This window comes from Chamaea fasciata, unplaced genomic scaffold (genome assembly GCF_029207755.1).
Source record: "Chamaea fasciata isolate MVZ Bird 193981 ecotype frontalis unplaced genomic scaffold, bChaFas1.0.hap1 SCAF_8, whole genome shotgun sequence".
NCBI lineage: Eukaryota > Metazoa > Chordata > Aves > Passeriformes > Sylviidae > Chamaea > Chamaea fasciata.
The window spans coordinates 39047084-39067960 of record NW_027094093.1 but is presented as its reverse complement, the minus strand read 5'-3'; the positions used below and the strand labels follow the sequence as shown (position 1 = coordinate 39067960).

Sequence of the window (20877 nt, the reverse complement as noted above, 5' to 3'; positions counted from 1 at the left end):
AGGTGAGTGTGCTCTTGCTTCATTGTTAAAATGGATGACGTAATTACATGAGGTGACTGCTCAGGAAAACTGATTCCATGCTTTCTGAATAAAATGTTGATTTAGTAGTTTTGAAACAAATGTCTTCTGCTTTAAAAAGGAAAAGAAAATGGTTTTAAAACGAATCAGCATTATTGGCACGACTCTGTCTTTTAATAAATGATTTTTTCCTCTGAAACCAGTATTATGTAGAAAGTATCCGTGTTCATTTGCACTGTGGATGCAGTTACAGGCACATGATGTGCCGTTAATGGTGGTTCATAGAAAAATTCAGTGAACGCCAGTTTGTGCAAAACAAATCCTCTCTTTGCTCTGTCTTTACAACGTGCTAATGCCTGGAACACAAACTGTATCTTTATTGTTGGACAGACCTGTTTTTATGAACTTACTATTTTCTTTTTGTAACAGAAATAGCTAGGCAAGCAGCGCAAATAAAGCTACTGAGAAAGCTTCAGAAGCAGGAGCAAGCACGAGCTGCCAAGGAAGCGAAGAAACAGCAAGGTAAGTATTACCTGTGCAAATTTGTGCATGCCAGGGGATTTTTTGGAAAAGTGTTCATGAAAAGCTACGTGTCTGTTGCCATGTTCTGCTGATACTGTTTGCTTATTTTTCTTAGCTATTATGGCAGCTGAAGAAAAGCGAAAGCAAAAGGAGCAGATAAAGATAATGAAGCAACAGGTAAACTGTGCAATAGCTAAATAAGCTCTTTAAATGATGTTTTAAATCATTCAGTATGGTGTCTTTTAAATATTTAGTAAATTACTGAGTATGCTGATTGCAAAGTGTATGTTTTAAATCTAGTTTTAAAGACCACACAGTGTATGTTACTTGAAATTCTAAACTCCAGTGAGGCCATCACTAACCCATGTCCCCAGGTGCCACATCGGGACATCTCTGAAATCCCTCCAGGAACAGTGTCTGCACTGCTGCCCCGGGCAGCCTGTGCCAGAGCTAAACAATCCTTTCCATGAAGAAATGTTACCTGATATCCAAGTTAAACCACCCTCGGTGCAATTTGAGGCCATTTCCTCTCGTCCTGTCCCTTGTTCCCTGGGAGCAGAGCCTGACCCTCGCCTGGCTGCACCCCCTGTCAGGGAGTTTAGGAAAGCAGGAGGGTTCCCCCTGGGCCTCCATTTGTCCAAGCTGAGCCCCTTTCCCAGCTCCCTCACCTGTTCCTGGTGCTCCCGCCCCTGCTCCAGGTCTTTTGCCCCTCTTCTCTGGACATGCTCCAGCCCCTCAATGTCTGTATATGATCTCAGCATCCCAACACTTGCAAGAAGTGCTGGGTTTAGTTTGCCTGTAAGGGATGTGGCTGACATGGGAGGAGGACAGAGATGCTGCCTGCCACTGTGGAGAGAAAATTCCTGCGGCCAAAGCTCAGTTGAAGTTGGAACTGCCAGAAATGTGGGGAGCAACGGAAAAGAGTTTTTTCAAATACATTTATGGCAACCCTGATTGTGTTTATAAATTGGGAGGTGAGGGGCTGAAGAGCAGCTGCAGGCAGGAGTCTGGGGTCCTGGTTGATGGCGGGTTGGGTGTCAGTCAGCAGCGCCCTGGCACCCGGCAGAGACCTCCTTGCCCTGGAGGACGTCAGACAAGGAGGGGTTTGTCCCACTCTGCTCTGCGCTGGGGGGGCCTCACCTTGAGTCCTGGGAGCAGGTGTCGGCACCGCAGTGTGAAAGGACATGACACCAGTAGAGGCTGTCCAAAGAGGACCATGAGCATGGGGGAGGGACTGGAGGGAAAGTCCTGAGAGGAGCGGCTGAGGACACTTGGTTTGTTCAGCCTGGAGAAGAGACTGGGGGGAGACTCACTGTGGTCTTCAACAAACCCAGGAGGAGCAGTGGAGGGGCAGCTCCGGTCTCTGCTCGCTGTGACCAGTGACAAGACTTGTGGGAGCTGCTGGAGCTGAGTCAGGAGGTTTAGGCTAGATGTCAGAGAAGGGCTGGCCAGCCCAGAGGATGGGCAGGCACTGCAGGCTCCCCAGAGCAGCGGTCACGGCCCCGAGGCTGCCAGAGCTCCAGGAGCGTTTGGACAATGCTCCCAGGCACGGGGGGGACTGTTGGGGTGTCTGGGCAGGGCCAGGAGTTGGATCGATGATCCTGACAGGTCCCTCCCAGCTCAGCATACTGTATGATTTTATGACATCTTGAGGTGTTAAAAAACCAATAGAACTATGAAACCCTTTCACGTCTTTGAAATCCAGGTATTAAATCCTGACATACTTCTTTTTTTTTTTGTTTTTGAGTAGTAAACCAAAATTGGTGTTACTGCACACTACCTTAATCCATAATTGTTATCTATCCGTAATAGCTAACAATTCTTGTTGGTAACTGTTAAAATGTTTCCTTTTTTTTTAAGAAAGTGCTCAGTGTAGTAGACGTGAAGCTAGAAGTTGTCGCTCTGCCACACGAGTTGCAGTAGGAAAGGCTGAGAGAGCTGGGACTGTTCAGCGTGGGGAAGAGGAGGCTCAGGAGGATCTTGCTAATGTAGCTAGGCACCTGCTGGGAGGCTGCAAAGAGGTGACCTCTCAGAAGTGCCCAGTGACAGGAGATTGCCAGCTTCCGGACGTTGGGAATCACTTTGTCATCAGGATGGCAACTGAGAACGGGAGCAGGTGGCCCAGGGAGGCTGTGGAGCCTCCCACATAGATTTTCAACAGCAGCCTGGACGTGGTCCTTTGTAACTGGTTCCAGGTGACCCTTCTGGGGCAGGAGGGTGTGGACAGGGTGACTTCCAGATGTCCCCCCCCGCCTCAGCCAGTCTGCACTTTTGTTTAGTGTGACAGTTGCAATGTCTCCGCTTCTCAAGGTAGCCCATACTTGTTAAAGAAAAGGAGCACGCTGTGATTTTCAAGTGGTCCTTAAGTTCCAAGGGTCCAGGGAGCAAGAATTTTTAAACTGCCAAATGCATCAAATCCACACCTTGTTTGTCATCATTGTATTCCTTCTTGATGTGTAACTTGATAAACCTCATGATTTCAATGTGCCGAGTAGTTCTTCTCTGATCTAGTTACTTACTGTGATCTCTGCTGAAAGGTTCGTTCTGTATCAACTCTAACCTTTATGGAGTTGAGAGGGTGTAGCACATGCTTTCAACTTTTGCTCTGTTTTGTTTTAAAGTGTAATGGGGGATAATAGAGATTTAAGGTCCATGCTATGAGCTTCACATGGTGGAAAAAGTTCAGTACTGTCTGAACAAGGCCTCTGAATTAATTCTCTTGATAAGGTTATATAGTGTTGGACTTCTCAACAGTTCAAGGAGCTGCTCGGATTTGCCTGGAGTTTATAAGACTTCATGTATTGGAGCTCTGTTTGTCAGAAAACTTTGTATGTCTTTCTCATCTGTGATTGGTTTTTTACTGTTAAATATTTAAGATTATCTTTTCTTAGGAGCTTGGTTTTGGTTTTAGTTATTATTCAATAAAGTGTATACATCACTATGCCTTCTCCAGAGTGTAAAATTTTAGAGTGGTCTGTGTTCTAAGAGTCTCAGGCCAGCTCACAAGAAAACAGTGTATTCTATACAGATGGGCATTACCCTCGCTGTTGGGAAAGCATCTGCTGTCCCAGGGAAGGTAATTGAGTTCCTTTTCGAGCTTCTGGTCTAGGCCCCCCCAGCTTGCAGGGCTATTCCATGGTCTGGGTTTTGCTATTAAAACTTCACAGCAAGTCCAGTTGCTGTGGCTCAGTCAGCTCTTTTGAGATAATAAAATCTCAAATAATGTGCTAGTGAATTTTTAATAGCTAATTTAACAGACACACCTATGCAGCACAGGTAGTGTGAAATAATTCCAGCGTTTGCCATAATTACATTTCTCAGTCAGTGTTATGAGACTTTGTTCAGATTTTAGGAACTAATTCATGAAGATGAATTAAATTACAATATGGTTGCCCAGCATCCGTCTGTGGAGCGCATGACTCGATCATTTTCTTCTCACCATGATGAAATGTGCTTAAATGTGTTGTAGTTCCCATGGTTCCTGTTCCAGTTACTTCTTTTGTTACCACACGTATGCAGTTCCATCCCCTAAACTGCGTGCTGAGGTTAGCATCAGTTACCTGAGTGCTTTAAAAACCTGGAGAAACTGAAGTGTACTTAGCTGAGCATGTTACCCAGCTCGCAGGTGGGTGAGTGTTCCTGGCCGACGGAGCGTGGGCTCAGCTCTGTGCTGCCAGCGGGACCACGGTGACCTGAAAAAAGCTGCAAGAGCGGGGGCACAAACAGTGCTCGGACAGATCTCGCTCTTTCTTGGTTAGGGAGATCAAAGCATCGTCTATGTCATGGCAAAGCTCAGCCTTCCGTTCATTCCTAACTAGCTCCGTCATTGTCGTCAGCTGGAATTTGAATGCTCTAGTTCCTTACTTGGTCATTAATCTGGTCCTCTTGAAGGTGTTTAAAAAATAATAAGAACTTTGACAACTCAAACATGAGCACCTGTGCATAACTAGGCTTCCTTCAGGGTGATACCAGACATCTAATACAAGTAATGGGAACAGTTCACTAAAATGGGTGAAACTCACTAACAAGAAAGTGTGGATAAACTTTGTCATTTTTTAAATGTAAAAATAAATTTCCTTTATGTATTTTTTAAAGAAATAACTTTCTTACCCTTCTAGGAAAAAATTAAGCGAATCCAGCAAATTAGAATGGAGAAAGAACTTCGAGCTCAGCAGATTTTAGAGGTAAAAATAATGGCTCAAATGTAATTTTTCCATTGCCATTTTAAAGAATGTTGTATTTTAGTAGTCACACTTGTAGTTAGGAGTGTAACTAAATATAGCAGCTCTAACAACCTTGATTTCCAAAGGCCACTACAAAAATGTGTCTTGAATTATTTTTCTTAAAAGACCATTAACTTAGATCTGTAACCTTACAGGTATTCACACTTGGGCTCACTGTTTTCTGTCAGCGTGGTCTCGTGTGTACCTGAGTTAACCGTAGAGCAATTCCTTTGTTAGAGAGCAAGTTTGCAGTAGGAGGATATTAAAACGGTACAGTGCTCCGCTCTGTATCAAGTGCAGTTGGTTTAAAATACTATGTCTGTTGTAGAGTATACTCCGCAGGTTTGCTAGTGTACTAGCAGAGATAGATTGCCACTTTCCAAGTCTCCATTGACATAAAAATGAACAGTAATCTCTTTGCCATTTATATTGTTTCTGTGTGTACTTGCTTTCTTAAAATAGCCGACTGAAGCAGTTTTGAGTGGGACTTGAAATTCTGGTTTAATTTTTATAAAGTAACTGAAATGTGAATTGATTGGTCATGAAAGCTGCATCAGAGATTTCTTGCAGTATACACAATAAGTGATGATGTTCTTAACTTCTAAAGGTACATAACTTTGCTTCTAGTCAGATTATTTTCAAGTTGTGACGGTGCTGTTGTGTGTTTTGTGCGCATAGGCAAAAAAGAAAAAGAAGGAAGAAGCAGCAAATGCCAAATTATTGGAAGCAGAAAAACGAATAAAGGTTAGTTTGGAGGAGCTCCAAAAACAGGAACTGTGTTATTGTACATAATGTACAATATTGATTGTTGATGTTGATGTATAAAAGCAGTAAATTTGGGAGGCTGTTCATCGATGATGAAGCTGTACATAAAAACATGCATGTATGGCTGTAAAACCATGCATGCATGGTTATAAAGAGGCATGAAGCGTATGCAGAGGAGTTTGTGTCTGTGTGGCACACACACACAAAGACACAGAGATAGCACTTCATGTGCCATTACCACGGTTTACATAACAAAATGTTCGTGCAGTAGCATTATTCACAATGTTCTTTTAAGCACACCGAATCAAAAAGCTATGTTGTTTCTCAGCGAGTGTAGTCTTTTCTAGGCTGAATGCATGCAAGACTACAGAACTCTTTTACAAATCCTGGAAAACACAGTGTGTGTGTGTGTGTGTATATAAGAACTTCTATTGCTGCTTTAGCATTCTAGGTGTGTTCTAACATGGAACTCCCAGCTCACCAGACTTACTGTCATGTATGCTGTGTGTACTTCTCTGTAAGTTAGAATTTAAATCGGATGTGCTGATTAGTGTGGCAGAACTGTGCAATTTGGTGAGTAAATTTTGTTTGATGTTTTAAATGCACTCTTGTTCTTCTGTTGAAGGAGAAGGAGATGAGAAGGCAGCAGGCTGTTCTTCTGAAGCACCAGGTTGGTATAAGTTCGGTTGACCAAGCAGGCAGAATGCCAGTTGTGAGCTACTACTTCCAGTTGGATGGGGGGGTGGAATCCTCAAAATGCACACTTTTTAAACTTCTGGGTTTGATTTCTGCACAGATTTTCCTTTGCCTTATGATTTTTTGCTTTGCTTTGGTATTGGGGTCTTTTGGGGGATTATAAAGTGGTTTTATGACTTTGTGATTTCTGTTTCATAATGTTGTGCCAACTCTTTCTACCAGGAGTTGGAGAGGCATAGACTAGATATGGTATGGGTATGTTTATTTTTGTACATCTAACACCGCATTGTGATTTGGTTGTGATATGGTTGTCATAGCAATGCATAAAATGTAGCACTGGCTGCTGTCATATTACATACTGCTGCATGGCTTTACAGCACAGTGCATTGCATACATCTGCTTGTCTTGTCTGTTAAGGAACAAAAGACATGTCTTGAACATGTGTATAAATTGAATGTGGCGATAACTAAATGTGGTTCTTAACCAGGGATCTATGTTAATGATGTCCCAGTAAAAAATTGACGAGTATATACAATCAGGGATTGATGCAAAATTAATAGGTAGCCACTTGGATGATTTTTGCAAGCCTTGTCCCATTCGCTGGGAATGAATCCAGACATTTTAAGTACAATTTGAATTAACTTGTTTTAGAAATCAAGGTGATGTCTTCCCCTTGTAAGATACTGAGGAAATTAGTTTTCAGTTGTTGGTAAATACATAATGTTACAAGTATATGATGAAATATTAGAATGTAAGTGTAACCTTACCAAACTAGATGATAAAATTCCTATAGCCTTTACTGGGGCCAAGATTTGCTCTTCAGCTGTTCAGGCAAAAGCCCTGCACTAAGTGCCCTACGATACTGCTCCTTAATGCTTTTGAGGCTACTGACACAATTTGCTGAGGGACAGGCATCAGTTAATGCAGGTGTTGTTGCATACGTATATGCACCACCACTGGCTTGATTAAAACCGATCTAAAGCTGATAAAATTGTTAATTTGTTGCTTGGTTACAAAAGTGTTAATATTTGCAATGTTTGAAAAAGACCAGTTTAAAATTTCTGCTGAATTGGCTATTGAAGAAGTAAATTGCAAGTTTCATCATAGCAGATGTAAGGTAACTGACCTGTTCCAGCCAACCATTATGCTTTTTGTTCTGCCAGCTTATGAAGGAGCATCACAACTGACCATAAGTAAATCTGTATGCTTCTTTTTTACACTGTCTCCATGTTCATTGCTTTACCTTTTTGCTTTTGATTGTTCTTGTATTTGCTTTCTAAACCTGAACTAAAACATGCACAGACTCGGCCATTCTTGTCCTATATTTAGTATTTACTGTGACTTGTCTATTAATGCTAAATTTGTTACTCGGCTTTTTTACTGATTTGAAAACGTGGTTTAGTTTTCTTCTAATATTACCTGCTTCAATAGGAACGAGAACGGAGAAGACAACATATGATGCTTATGAAAGCCATGGAAGCACGTAAAAAAGCAGAAGTGAGTATTAACCTCTGGAAGTTTGAAATTTTCATGGTTTCATGCTGCATCATCTCTAGAAGAGCAGTGTCTTTTTATGTTAGGTATAATTTAACTTGTGTCCATTGCAGCAATAGGACTAGAAGCATTAGGCACAAATTGCAATACAGGATATTCTTTAAGTTCAAACTTAAAAAGAATTTTTTTACTTGGAGGGAGGTGGTTGAGCGCTGGCACAGATTGCCCAGTTTTGAGAGTTCTGGATGTTTTTGAGAAGAAACATAAGTAAAATACAAAACCCTCACAATTACTAATTTACTTTTGTTTTACTTTTCCTGTATTTCTGTATCCTGAGGCTTTTTTTAATGTCTGTATCCCCAGACTTTTGTAAATGAAGTGAAGATAATGAAGATACTGAAATAAGATAACTGTCATTATTGCAAGTAGTTGTTAAGGAAATTGTTAAAACTTTTCTCTAGGATTTACAGATTTCAATAAAGGTGACTGACCAAACCCCAGACAAACGGAATAATACTTCAGCGCAAGGAAATAGAGGAAGATGGTGCCCTAAGCACCCGTTCCACTGCTGGGAATCAGGATACCAGGCTAAATGGTCATTTAGTCTGATCCGGTGCTGATTATACTCTTACTCTAATAAAAATAGAACAGTGTTTATTTCAACCAGTAAAAGTAAACTTTAAATAGATTTACAAAACGTAGTGCAGCTAAAGTTTTCGGTTTTAGTCATAACTGTAAATTACTGTGTTGCCACATAAATATCCCTTTATACATCTCTTGTTTTCTTCTGTTGTAAATTGTTTCGAATTGGCGTAAACAAGTTGCAGGCCATGCCAGTTGGCCTTGAGTCACTGACAGAGGCTAAGGTAAAAGGCAATAAACTATTTTCAACAAGCAAATCAGAGGGCAGTTTCCATTTTGAAATCATGCTAGGGCTCTCGTGTGCTGCTTTAGTGTACTGTGATTTTTCCATGCAAGATGTGTCTTGGGAACTCTGTGTAGATAGAGAGGGCCTGTGTTGGCAGTTCGGAGGATGCTTACACAGCTGTCGAGCAGGTGGGCAGATGGGAATGGTCCCACTGGTCCAGCGGTCAGTGGGGAGCGTCCTGGCTTGGTCTAGCCCTTCTTGTCCACAGGGGAAAGGCACACACAGCATCCTCAGCTTGGTATTGTGTCAGGTTCCTGAGTGGGGGCACACACACCATAGGGGTGTTTGTTTATACGCACGGTTCTGTGCTCGGATGGGGTGGTGCTGGTCTGCGGCACGTTTGTGCATTTTACACTTGATCCTGGCTGTGCAGGGTGTGTGGGAGCTGTGTCGTCAGGACAGTCGGTGGACTGGTGTTGAACGTGTGGCAGCAGAACCCCTGGCACCGGGGTTGCGAGAGGCCACCAGAGCTCCAGGTTCTGAGGCAGTCTTGGCGTGTTACAGGCAGAGGTGCTGTAGTATTGATGTGACTCCACTGCAGAGGGTGTTGAAGAGACAAATGACAGATGCTTGGCTTCCCACTCGATGGTCCGTGTCTTCTTTTTGTGCATATGAGACCTAAAGGACTGTTCGGTTTCAGGTTGCATGCAAAGCGTATGGTAATTCAAGGCCAGAAGCTGCCTGTGGTTGAAAAGATCAGTTGTGTTTTATAAGGTACTTATTTCTAGTTTATGTCTTACGGGACTTTTTAAACCGTGTATTGTTTGGAGAGGTTTTTTGAGTGGTCTTTTCTGTAGCCGGTGCAGATTAACAGTCCTGGGGTGTAAACAGAGCCTTTAAAATCAGATGCCTTACATGGCAATTCTTTGCCGTATTTTCACTCAGTCATCTTTTTAAAATGGTATTTCAAAGAGTTTATCTGTGCAAACATACTTGAAACCTGTGTCTGCGTGGACAGGAGAGAAAAAAATGAATCTTACTTAGCTTTAGAATTTCAGTGATTTTGTTCTAGTTCTCCCCTCACGTTTACTTCAGTGGAGGCTCCTTAATTGATGTGGTGATTATTAAGGTTACAGAAATAGTGCTTTTCAAATTCTTAGATTGTTCCTTTGTAAGTTTAACATGTGGTTTGGGTTTTTTTCCCCTTTTAATTCTCTAAAGGAGAAAGAGCGGCTAAAGCAAGAAAAACGTGATGAAAAAAGATTAAATAAAGAACGTAAACTGGAACAGCGAAGATTGGAATTAGAAATGGCAAAGGAGCTAAAGAAGCCGAATGAAGATATGTGTTTAGCAGACCAGAAGGTAATCACAGCAACATGGACTTTTCTTGCTTCTTGTTTGTGTATCTTATAATTCTGTCAATAACTTCTTTCTTGCAGCCACACTCAAAGCATTCGAGTTTTAAATGAGGTCATTGGAGAACAATTTGAAATGTATACAAATACAAGATACTAGAACACTACACAGTAGTGTATGTTTAGTTAATTAGGAGCTTTTTGTTTAAGAGACCTGCTTCCCAAAAACCGTGATTGCTTCAAAAAAATTCTTTACTCAAGTTATTTTTACATCGGGAATATGCATCATGTCTCAGTACACAGGCACTGGATAGTCATCTAGAGAAGTCTTACAAGCTCTTGCTCAAAAAAACTTACTCTCCCAGTCTTCTGAGTTCTTAGTTCTTTTCCGTAAGGACTTTAAAAAGCTCAGGTTCAAAGTCTCTCTTCCAGAGAAGTTGCTTCCCTTTTTCCCCTAAATAATTTTACACCACCTTTTACAGTAATTTGGCTCAGAATAGATCCTTGCCGTGTCTCCTGGCCAAAAAGGAAGTATTTCTTAATCTCCTGCCCCCTATAAATTGCGGAAAGTTAAACGTGTTTCAGCTTTGAATGGACAAGGGGTGCCGGTTCCCTGTCGCCTGTACCTTCCAGCATCGTCACACTGTAGGTCAGAAGGAAGTGTCAGTCAGTTGTCCCAGCTGTCACCAAAAACATTTCCCTTTGAAAGACGCTAGCGAACCTTTCACCTTTCTTCTTTGCTTCCCAGCCTTTCCCAGAGCTGCCTCGCATCCCAGGCCTCGTTCTTGACGGAAGCACGTTTTCGGATTGTCTCATGGTAGTGCAGTTCCTGCGGAACTTCGGTAAAGTTCTTGGCTTTGATGTCACCATAGATGTTCCCTCCCTGAGTGTTCTTCAAGAGGGTTTGCTCAACATAGGGGACAGCATGGGAGAAGTACAGGACTTGCTTGTGAAGCTTGTCTCTGCAGCTGTGTGCGATCCTGGACTTGGTACAGGATACAAGGTAAAAAGAAAAAATCCATAGTGAACACCCTGTGTATATGAATGTATTCTTCATAATGCATCTCTGACACCTCTCTCATATGGATTTCCATTCTTTTTCCTAATTCTTTTCTTCAGTGTCACCGTTCTAATGTTACTGCAAAACTTTGTGTCCCATCAGCCTTCCCATTTTCCAGACATGGTACATTTCTGTGCATTTTCTCTACACACCAACACACATCCCGTTTCTATTTGGACCTTGTGTGGGGCACTGTCACATCTGTGGCCATGTCTTTTAACTCCTCTCCGTCCATTCTTTTGCATTCTCATCCTCATGTTACATTCTCAGTGAATCTTGCTTTTTCTTTCCGAAAGATCTGCCGTCTAGGTTACTTCATCAAGACCCCAATTCATTCATGACTCTTTCTTACTGGCCTTCTTTTTCAAGCCAATACAGCTTTCTTCCATTCTAGAGCTCTTCACGGCATCATTGTACAAAGCAGTATTCATCAGTTTTCAGTTGGACCATGCCTTTTTACTTGCAGTCCATTTAATTATCACTAATACTATCTCTGTTTTTAAAAACTTAGAGGTGAAGACATTCTAATTTGCTGCTGCGTTTAAGATTTACATTTGAATAGTTTCAAAGAATAATCATGTTTGAAGTCCTTATGAAAAAAGGCAAACAAACTCGTACCATCTTATATAAACAGTAATGTAGCCTGCAAAGGAAAAACGGTGTTTTTTAAACACGATTGTTTGAAATGTCTTTGTTCTTTTTAGGCTAAAACTATTCTTGGGGAACACTTACTGAATGTTGGTATCAATCGAGATAATGTGTCGGAGATTCTGCAGATTTTCATGGAGGCTCATTGTGGACAAACAGAGCTGACAGAGAGCTTGAAGACAAAAGCTTTTCAGGCACATTCTCCAGCTCAGAAAGCATCAGTACTTGCTTTTCTGGTCAATGAGTTAGCATGCAGCAAAAGTGTAGTAAGGTAAGATTTTTTCCCCAACCGGTGTGTAAAAATAAAATGTTAAAAATGTTGTAACTCAGAAATACTGTATATTCACTGTATTCTGTTACAGGAGGACTACTTGTGTTGTTCTTACAAAGAAAGCTGAAATTGGTTGAGTTACTGCTTCTTGCCTTTATGTACTGTTGATACGAAGGAAGAATAGAACTTTTCCATGTTTGCTCTGTAATTTTGTTTTCGAAGCTTGAACCAAAATTTCTCCCGCAATTTTTGGAATAAAAGATGAGGCTGATTGCAAAGAAATTTACTAGGTATTGTAGGGAATAATTGAGAGGAGGTTTTTTGAGGCTTCTGCAGTACACTGTTTTCCCTTTCTTCCTTTTGTTTTTGAAGACGCGTGTTGTCCAGGTTCTTTAAGTAGGGTCATAAGGTGAGGTGGCAGGCTTGATGTATCATCCAGAAGGTGTATGTTGCCTTTGTGGTCAGTAGTATAGCATTTCATAATTTTAAATCCCCCCCTACGTTCAACACCTTGTCAAAACCCGCCAATGTGCAATCAAAAGTTAGGAAGTGGCAGTTTCTGGGATGCCTGTTCTTCCACAGGCTGACTTTTTGTGGTAAAGTCTTCCATCCCCTAGTTGAGTGCTGCTTTGTTTCCTGGTGTATTTTCTGGATTTGGTACGCTGTGCTGCAGAAGTTATTCAGGGTTGTGTAAAGCAGGAATGGAAGAGATGCTTCAGGTTTTCCAAAACCGAGCAACAGCAGAAGTGGGCAGTGCAAGTGCCGTGCATCAGCTGTGCAAGAGAGTTCATGCGCATCAGTCAAATTCATCATAGAAAGAAACTTCTCTTGTTGCAGATGGCTGTTCGGTCCTATGTGTAGAAATGATCTCTCAGAACCTGAGTTCCTGTATTTTGATCATAGAAAGTGTAGATACTTTGATCGCAGAAGCAGCTATGGTCTGCTGACTCGCTGAGGCCGGCGTGTGTTGGAAGTGGGCGCGCAGGCGGTAACTGCACTGGAGCCCTTCCTTTGGTTCGTCGGTTTCTGCAGTGCACAAGTGACTGTTGGATTGTAGGTCCCGGGGATCCTAGGCGGAATACCTCAGATGTGCCGGTGGGAACTGCTTTTTCAGCACAGGCCACCGTGCTCTGTGCAAAGACATTGGGAGGCTTGACGCTGAGCCAGAACTATGAAGAGGAATGTTCAATGCCAGGCTTCTTGTGGAAAGCCAGCTGAGGTGACGCTGGGGTTAAAGACTGCCTTAGGCACAGCAGTGTGCTGCATTGGCATTCCTAGTATTGTGGTTTCCTAACTTTAAAATGATTTATTTTGAATTTTAATGATTTCTCCAAGGCAGTTATTTGAGGGAAAAGTGTCTGTATGTAAATGTCTGTCAGGAAAAAGATATGTAAGTTCACAGTTAATGGAATTTTTTCATCTTTGACAGTGAAATTGATAAAAACATTGATTATATGTCAAACTTAAGGAGAGATAAATGGATGGTTGAAGGCAAACTTCGGAAGTAAGTTGAATTTCCTTAAATACTACAATATTTTGCTTTTTTGCCTTTGTTCACATACACTGCTATATAGGGAATTGGTTCTAAGCACAAAATCAGCTGATGAAGTTACAGGTTTACCAGGAAATTAGCAATCAAACTGCTTAATTAAGACAGATGTGGTTTTAGACTGTTGCAACACCAGTTTTTTACAGTCTATTAAAGATGCATGAGATTCAGAGGGTTAGTGTCATGCAGACTTGGAGCAAAATCAAGTCTCGTTTTGTATTCTTTGGAGGAAACTAAAAAGTTTTAAATTGGAATATTAAAGGAGCCATAAAATTGCTATTGACATAATCAAAGTTTATTTGGACCTACCATAATTCCCAGTGTTCATTCTGAAAGGCATTTTAAGACAACGTGATTTTCATACAACAATTGCCAATTGAATTTTGCTAATTTATGTTATCTTAGTGTTTCTCATCTGTCAATGTCACGTTGTTCCCTATAGCTAGGGATCATATGTAGAATGCAAGCTTTTAGGTACTCTTTATATTTTTATATTTCTGTTTAAGGTAAAATTGGAACTTCTTAAGGGTTGTCAGTTTCACATTCACTGTTCTCCCATCCTACAAGACAAAATTCCATACAGCAACCATACTGGCTCCAACTATCAGGAAGCTGGACGGCAAAAAGTTAATGAATCACAGGGGGTAAAATGCATAGCCAGACTCTACTTTTCTTTTTCTCTGTCATCTTTTTCTCTTGCTAGGAACAGTAAATCCTTTCTTAGTCCTTGCTTTTTAGGTACTTTTATTTCTAATCTTATGTCTCCATTTTTTCCCTTTAATGTATCTCAGAAGGAAGAAGGAAAGAAGTAAAGAAGAAGGACAAGAGGGAGGTAGAGGAAAAAATTAGACCAATCAAAAGAAATTCTCTACTAATACTGCAGATCCCAGTCTGCACAGAGTTAATATATTTTAACCTTTAGGATAACCCAGATACTTCTTTCCTGTCTTCATCTGTGTCCCCTCAATGGGATATAGTTTAAGAAGTGTTTTTGAAGTTCTGATGTAGCCAACTTCCCATTAGCCAAACGGGATCCTTTCCTGTCCTTGTCTTCTTAGGGCCTACTTAGTCTTTCTCTCCCTCCATCAAACTGTAAGTACTTGTAGATGTAGGATCTTCCCTTTTCCTTGTCATCTCTCATTTCTTCCCTGTCAAGTAGTGAGCATCATACCCTGAAGTCCCAAGCTCCTCCTCCTCCTCGCTGCAATCATTTCTCCGTTTCTTGGTTTTCACCTTGTGTGGATTTCAGGTTCCAGTAGTGCCTATTTTTGAGTGCAGCTGATGCAGCAGAGCTCAGAAATGTTGCTCCTCTGCTTCTTTGAATTCACTGGGCTCGATAAATCTCTCTTAATCTTGGATTCAAAAGTTTTGAATTTCCCACTTTTTCTGATGAATTCCAAGGAGGTTCTAGAAGAGCCTTCTTCAATCAATTTTAACCGATGTTTTCTTTGTTATGTCAGTTGTTTTCCATGAGCCCCTACGACTGTTCTGGGGCTTCTCTGAAAAGAAATCCGTACACTGCAGTCTTCTTTTTGCTATTTTTTTCTGCTTCCAGACTTCATTCTTACATGTTATCTTCCCCATCCGTTCCCATCTTGATCTGATTTTTAAGCATCCCAGTCCCAAACAGTTTTGCATGGGAATACCTGGTTAGTCGAGTAGTCGCTGTGCGGTCCGCAGCTGTGACCTTTTCACGTGCCTGCAGACATTTTGTGCCCCTTCTGTGGGAAGTGTGTAGGGGACGAGCAGTGGAGGCTGAGGAATGGATTGAGTCCATCTCAGCTTTGTTGGCCCCTGTTTGCTGTCCTTAATCTTCAGGCCACTGTGTCCAGGCTGGCTGCAGGTGTATCCAAGAAGGATGAGAAAATACTCTGTCTGCATCACATGTGTTCGATGAAGGAATTTTTTTTGTGCTTATGTTCTCACTTTTAAACTGCGTAAGCTTCTCAGCTGGGGAGGAGGGCAAAAATAAATACAAAAGCCTGTGCTTGACAGATGCAAATAAGCAACAGTAAAATCACAGACTGGAAAACGGAATCACTGTGTTTTGTTTTAAGGGATGCTTTCCCTCCCACTCCTTTCCCTGCTCTTCCTTCTTTTTCTCCTCCTTCCCTCAGGGATCTTAATAAGTGTAATATAGATGGTTAGAAATTGAGTTCTGAACTGTTTCTGCTTAGCTGGTGGTCAATGAGAGGTTGCATCTACTTCCTTCTCAATCACATTTCGATGTGAATCTTGCTGCTAATCTGTTTTTTTGTAAAGGCACCTATCTCATGCAATCAAGTCGTCTTTCTTTGTGCTTTCTGTGTGACAGCTGTGGTCAGACTCTCACCTGAGATGATTCTGTGATTTTTTTTTTTAGCTAGATAATTAAAATCTCAGCATCTCCTTTTCCATTACATGTCTTCTCTTTGGCATCTCTTTTGTAGCCAGAACAACATAAAAGAGAATAAAAATGAAATAATGGGCTGTTAAAGAATTAGGTAATAATTTGGTTTTTTTACAGGACTTGAAACAAGTTTTTTTACTGCAATAGCGTTCCTTTAACATGCCAGTGTTATGGAATGCTCTGTGTAAATATATTTCTGTTGAATGAAACCATTGCAAGTCTAAATGATCATGATATCTGAGAAGCAGCATCGCTGGGGGAGAAATTACACATTTAGTTTGGGTAGGAGATGCTAATGCTGATTTGCCAAACTTTTCATTGTTTTGAGACACAAGGTGAAGTATGTTAAAAGTATATTAAAAGTACATGTTCAGAATTTCTTTGCCTTGGTTCTACCTAATACTTACGTGCAGAAATTACGGTGAAGGCACGAAAACTAAGTCAGAAAGTAGATTTTTCTTCTCTGATCTAGTAAGCATTGTAGATCAGATTAGAGCAGGCTTAAGCCAGTCATCTGGTTCTCTGATGAGCCACCCACTCTTTTATAGCCAGTGGACTTTATAATTCACTCAGCAGTTGCAGTTGCAGGTTTGGTCCATACCTGAAAGTGAGAAAGACAGAGCAGTTTATTATGTAAGGGTTTCTTCTCTCAGTGAGCCATATGTGTAGGCAGCAACAGAAAAATCATGCTGCTTCTTGAAATAAGGTTCTTAAAGTTATGCTGGCATTGGTTTCTGCCTCTGCACTACTCTGAGTAGGGACTGCTGCCTTTTTCTGCTTGTGGTGCTACCAAAGGAGAGCACCTGTGGTTCATTTGCATGCTTGATAATTTGCAGTATCAGGCAAGCTTCCTTTAGTGCTTGACAACATTACATCTTTATTTTTGCTTTCAGCAAAAGTAGCCTTTTTTGTTTCTTCTGATTCCCTTTAGGAATGTGAAAGAAGTGTTGGCAGGTCACTGAACATTCCCTTGCCAGCTTTATTACTGAATTGTCTTCAGGATTATCTTAGTGTATGTAAATCGTCTCTGAAATCGTCCAGCGTTGCAGCAGTCAGTCCAGTCATTGACCAGTGATTTTGGTAGTTAATTCCTCTGCACTGGCAGGAATTTCCAGTCTGTGCAAAGAGGCTTGAAGTTATCCTCGTGAAAAGGAAATTAGTTTTTTAAAAAATTTAATCAGTGGCCTGAATGGTATTGATGCTCAGTGAGACTGAGCGTTTTTGCACCATACCTGAAAATGTTACTTGCTTCCAAATCCATTGAAAGGCCTGAGATTTTTTTTTTTTAATCACTAAAACAGGTAAACATCCACTTGATATGGAAAAAATAAATGTATAAAACTTTATAAATTCGCCAGTGGATTAACGAGTGCATGAAAACTGAACCCAAAACAACATCAACAACAAAACCACGCTGAAAAACCAAAGCCCAGCAGTTTTCAAGTCCCCTTGATGATTTCTTGGCCAACAGTCTTTTTCTGGAAAAAGTGCTGCTCCCAGTTGAACAGTGACACCTTCATTTCAGTCTGTGCTGTTGAGAACTGGCTCTGGTGATCAGCGTTTTTGAAGGCTGATCCATTTGTCAGTATTCCCTGGAGCCAGTACTTGGACAGCACTCGTACTTTTAGCCACTTGCTGTATGGAATATTGTTCTGTAGGATGGGAAGAGAGAGGAGTACGACAAGGAAAAATTACGTCCTGGTAATTGTGTTTGTCGTTACCGTTCTGCTTTTCCCATCCTACCTTCTTCAGTCATCTCTTACAAAATCTTTGTCTTTTCTACACGTTTATAAATCTCTTCTAAGTCAGTTGCGTTTTTGGTCTGCGTGATAAGTTTCTGGTTCAGCCTGGCTATTTACACCTCCTGTGGTTCAGCATGTTTGCCTGCAAGCTCCCTGATAGGTGGAACTGTAATTTTTGCCGTGTGGAATCTTGTCTTATAGGGGTTTTATAGAAGAAGGAGGTCTACTACAACCATAATAACTGGTATGTAAGTTTCCCTTTTCTTTCATAAAAGGAAAAATGACAGTTTGAGTAATCTTTAGTAGTTGAGGTAACTAAAATTCCCCAGGAAAAAAGTATATCTTAGAATAAAAAGTTCAGCTAAAGGACTAAAGTAAAATAATACTTTAAGTTCATAAAAATCTGAAAAAAAAAATTTAACCAACCTTGCTGTTGCCATGCAATGTGTGTCATTTCATATTTCCAAGTGAGGATTTTTGCCTTTTTCTCCCTGGCTCAGGCACAGGTATTTCGTCATCTTGTTCTTAAATGCGCTAAATAAAAAATAAAGAAGTTGAAATGGTTCTTCCTTCTCTATCGTCTTTCCTGACTTCTCAAAATCCCTCCTGTGTTTCATTTCTTCTGAACAGTGACACAATAAAATTGACCTGGGAGAAACAAAGTCTATTGAGAACGGAACCACGAGTTGTAAGGGTTTTATAATGTCAGTTTTTCTTGTTGACTAGTGGCAATAAATACTGAGAAAATACCGTGTCATGATAAATCAGAAGCTCTAATTTGAATCTGAAAAGTATGATTTTCTGTCAATCTCACGGGAAGAGAGTTTATGCTGCAGACATAATCCATCATTTCACCCTTTCTCCTGTGTCCCAAGGCTTAGAATCATTCATGCCAAGAAAACTGGTAAAAGAGATGCTGCGGGGAGTGGGGACGGAGGTGAGGAGCCGCATTCCTTGGAGACCCCCGCCCCCGGCCGCAAGCGCCGGCGGAAGGGAGGGGACAGTGACTATGACGATGATGACGACGACGACAGCGATGATCAGGCAGATGAGGATGATGAGGATGAAGAGGACAAAGATGATAAAAAAGGAAAGAAGGCAGAAGTTTGTGAGGATGAGGTGGGGAATCGTCAGTAAAAGTGAAACTTTCTTTGTGAATAAGCTAAAACTTCTTTTCCGTCTGTTTTTCTGTAATATGGCATCGTTTCTCCAAAATGTTCCCGTAAAAAGGAGGCAAGAATAACTTACCTCCAGGGTTTCTCAATTTTTGTTAGTTTTTATTATGTTGTTAATTCTGCTTATAAAATCAGCAGGATTGATGCCATGACTTTTGTAGCAGAGTTATAATTTGAAGCGGCTTTACAGTCTCGTGTAGATATTGAAATGAAATGCAAATATGGACTGACCAAAGACTTTCTGATGGGGTTTTAAGAGATGCCATTATTTCACGCATGAGAAACACTTTAAATTATTTTGACTATCTGAAAAGCTTTGTAGGAACTAAGATTAAATTCTGTAGTGTTGTGTTCATGCACAAACTGAGTTACTTCCAGTTTTCAGCAAACATGAGCTTTCTCATTTGTCCACATCTGGAGTGGTGTGAAAAGATTCAAGGTGTATCCTCTTTTCAGTTATCATGTTCCTAGTGAAATATATTGCACAAGCACACAACTTGAACTTTTTTTTTTCTCTTTAGTATTTTTCTCTCATTTTCTATTACGTCTTTTTCTTGTAATGATGATAAGACATAGTAGTATGATTTTTTCCTGAAATAAATTTGGTGTGACAGTATATTTGGTGATTACAGGATGATGGGGACCAGGCAGCAAGTGTTGAAGAGCTAGAGAAGCAGATTGAAAAACTGACGAAGGTGAGAGATCGTTATTGTTTTTTCTTCTACAAATGCTATCACCACGTGTCATGAGCTGGTATATTAAACACAATTTTCAGTGCTCCAACTTATTATAAATTGAAATAAGTATCTGCTCTTGTTTTGTGAAAGTATGAATGATGCTCCAATTCATGACACCTGAACTGTGAGTTTAGTCTGATGGCACCAAGTGGAGGAGGTCACTCAAAAGGCTGTTCAGTAGTAATTGATAATATATTTGCACTTTGGAAAATAAAAAGTAGTGTAATTTTTCTCCAGATCTACTTCATATATTCTTGTTTGCTGATCTTAGAAAGTGATGACAGATTTGGTATAGGAAGCAATGGGTTCAGTTACTGGAATTGTGGTTCTGATGCCCTTCTTTCCATGCTGATCTCTGCAGCTGTGCTCCACGCCGATACAGGGCTGTCTGGGCTTCACGTTTTGAAGGAAGCAGCAATAGAATAGGAAGAGAAGTGTAAATGAGAAAGATGTCATGCTGTAATTAGGAGTACTCATGGCCCATGTTTTTGTTGTTCCTATTAGAAAATTTTTCATTTAAGACTTTGTATGTTGGTTTCTCTCATGTTCCGTATTGCAGTAAATGAGCAGTCCAGGATTCCACCTGACTCCTAGCAGTGTCAATTTAGCAGAGCAAGAACTGAATAAACAAACTGGAGTTCTTGTTGGCCCCCCTCAAAGAGCTGTGTTATATTCAAAGACAGAGTTTATTTTTGTGTGTTGTTGTTGTCATTCTTTTATGAGCTGTTAAAATATCTCGCCAGCACTCCCATCGCAGCTGCACTATCATCTGCCTTTAGGGCTCTGTTTACCATTTGCTGATGCTGTGTAGTTGTCAGGATTTCAGCTGTTCTTGTGCAGTGAAATCTCTGTTTGATCCACTCCTTTTTGAGAGTCAGGGATAAAAAGACAAGGTGCACCATTGCAATGTGTTCTTGGAGGAAAATGATAAACCTAGGCTGAGCCAGGGAGTGCTGTAATTGGTTTTTTAAAGGAGGCTTTGTAAGTAAAATCATCAAGGCAGTGATTGTGAGTAGGATATCACAACACACAGACACACCACTATCCCGAGTATCTGAGAGGACCTCCTTGTCTGACCCTCGAACTTCTGTTTAGTCTGGCAGCCAGGTGTTTTCTGTAATCATGAGATTTTTCCCCCCACTGATTTATAATGCTCTCCCTCTTTTCAATAGCAACAAAGCCAGTACAGAAAGAAGTTATTTGAAGCTTCACACTGTCTGCGTTCAATGATGTTTGGTCAGGACCGTTTCAGGCGCCGGTACTGGATCCTGCCCCAGTGTGGTGGTATTTTTGTAGAAGGCATGGAAAGTGGTGAAGGTAAGAGCCATAAAGGAGTGGTGGCACACAGGGCCACGACATGCTGCC

At 40.9% G+C, this 20877-nt stretch overlaps 1 protein-coding gene across 13 annotated transcripts in view; it reads left to right on the top strand.

Annotated features, from left to right (window-relative positions):
* BAZ2B (bromodomain adjacent to zinc finger domain 2B) overlaps window positions 1-20877 on the top strand; it is a 69364-nt gene that overhangs the window by 36782 nt on the left and 11705 nt on the right. For 6 of the 13 annotated variants that reach the window (XM_066190532.1, XM_066190533.1, XM_066190522.1 and 3 more), the window contains 14 exons: window positions 448-540; window positions 656-717; window positions 4659-4724; window positions 5442-5507; window positions 6154-6198; window positions 6447-6479; window positions 7656-7721; window positions 9808-9948; window positions 10690-10944; window positions 11706-11920; window positions 13350-13424; window positions 18476-18719; window positions 19408-19470; window positions 20685-20829. In XM_066190532.1, the coding sequence (XP_066046629.1) occupies window positions 448-540; window positions 656-717; window positions 4659-4724; window positions 5442-5507; window positions 6154-6198; window positions 6447-6479; window positions 7656-7721; window positions 9808-9948; window positions 10690-10944; window positions 11706-11920; window positions 13350-13424; window positions 18476-18719; window positions 19408-19470; window positions 20685-20829 (1569 nt within the window). The remainder of the gene's footprint in view (window positions 1-447; window positions 541-655; window positions 718-4658; window positions 4725-5441; window positions 5508-6153; window positions 6199-6446; window positions 6480-7655; window positions 7722-9807; window positions 9949-10689; window positions 10945-11705; window positions 11921-13349; window positions 13425-18475; window positions 18720-19407; window positions 19471-20684; window positions 20830-20877) is intronic. The other 7 variants (XM_066190529.1, XM_066190527.1, XM_066190521.1 and 4 more) reach the window with 2 other exon arrangements.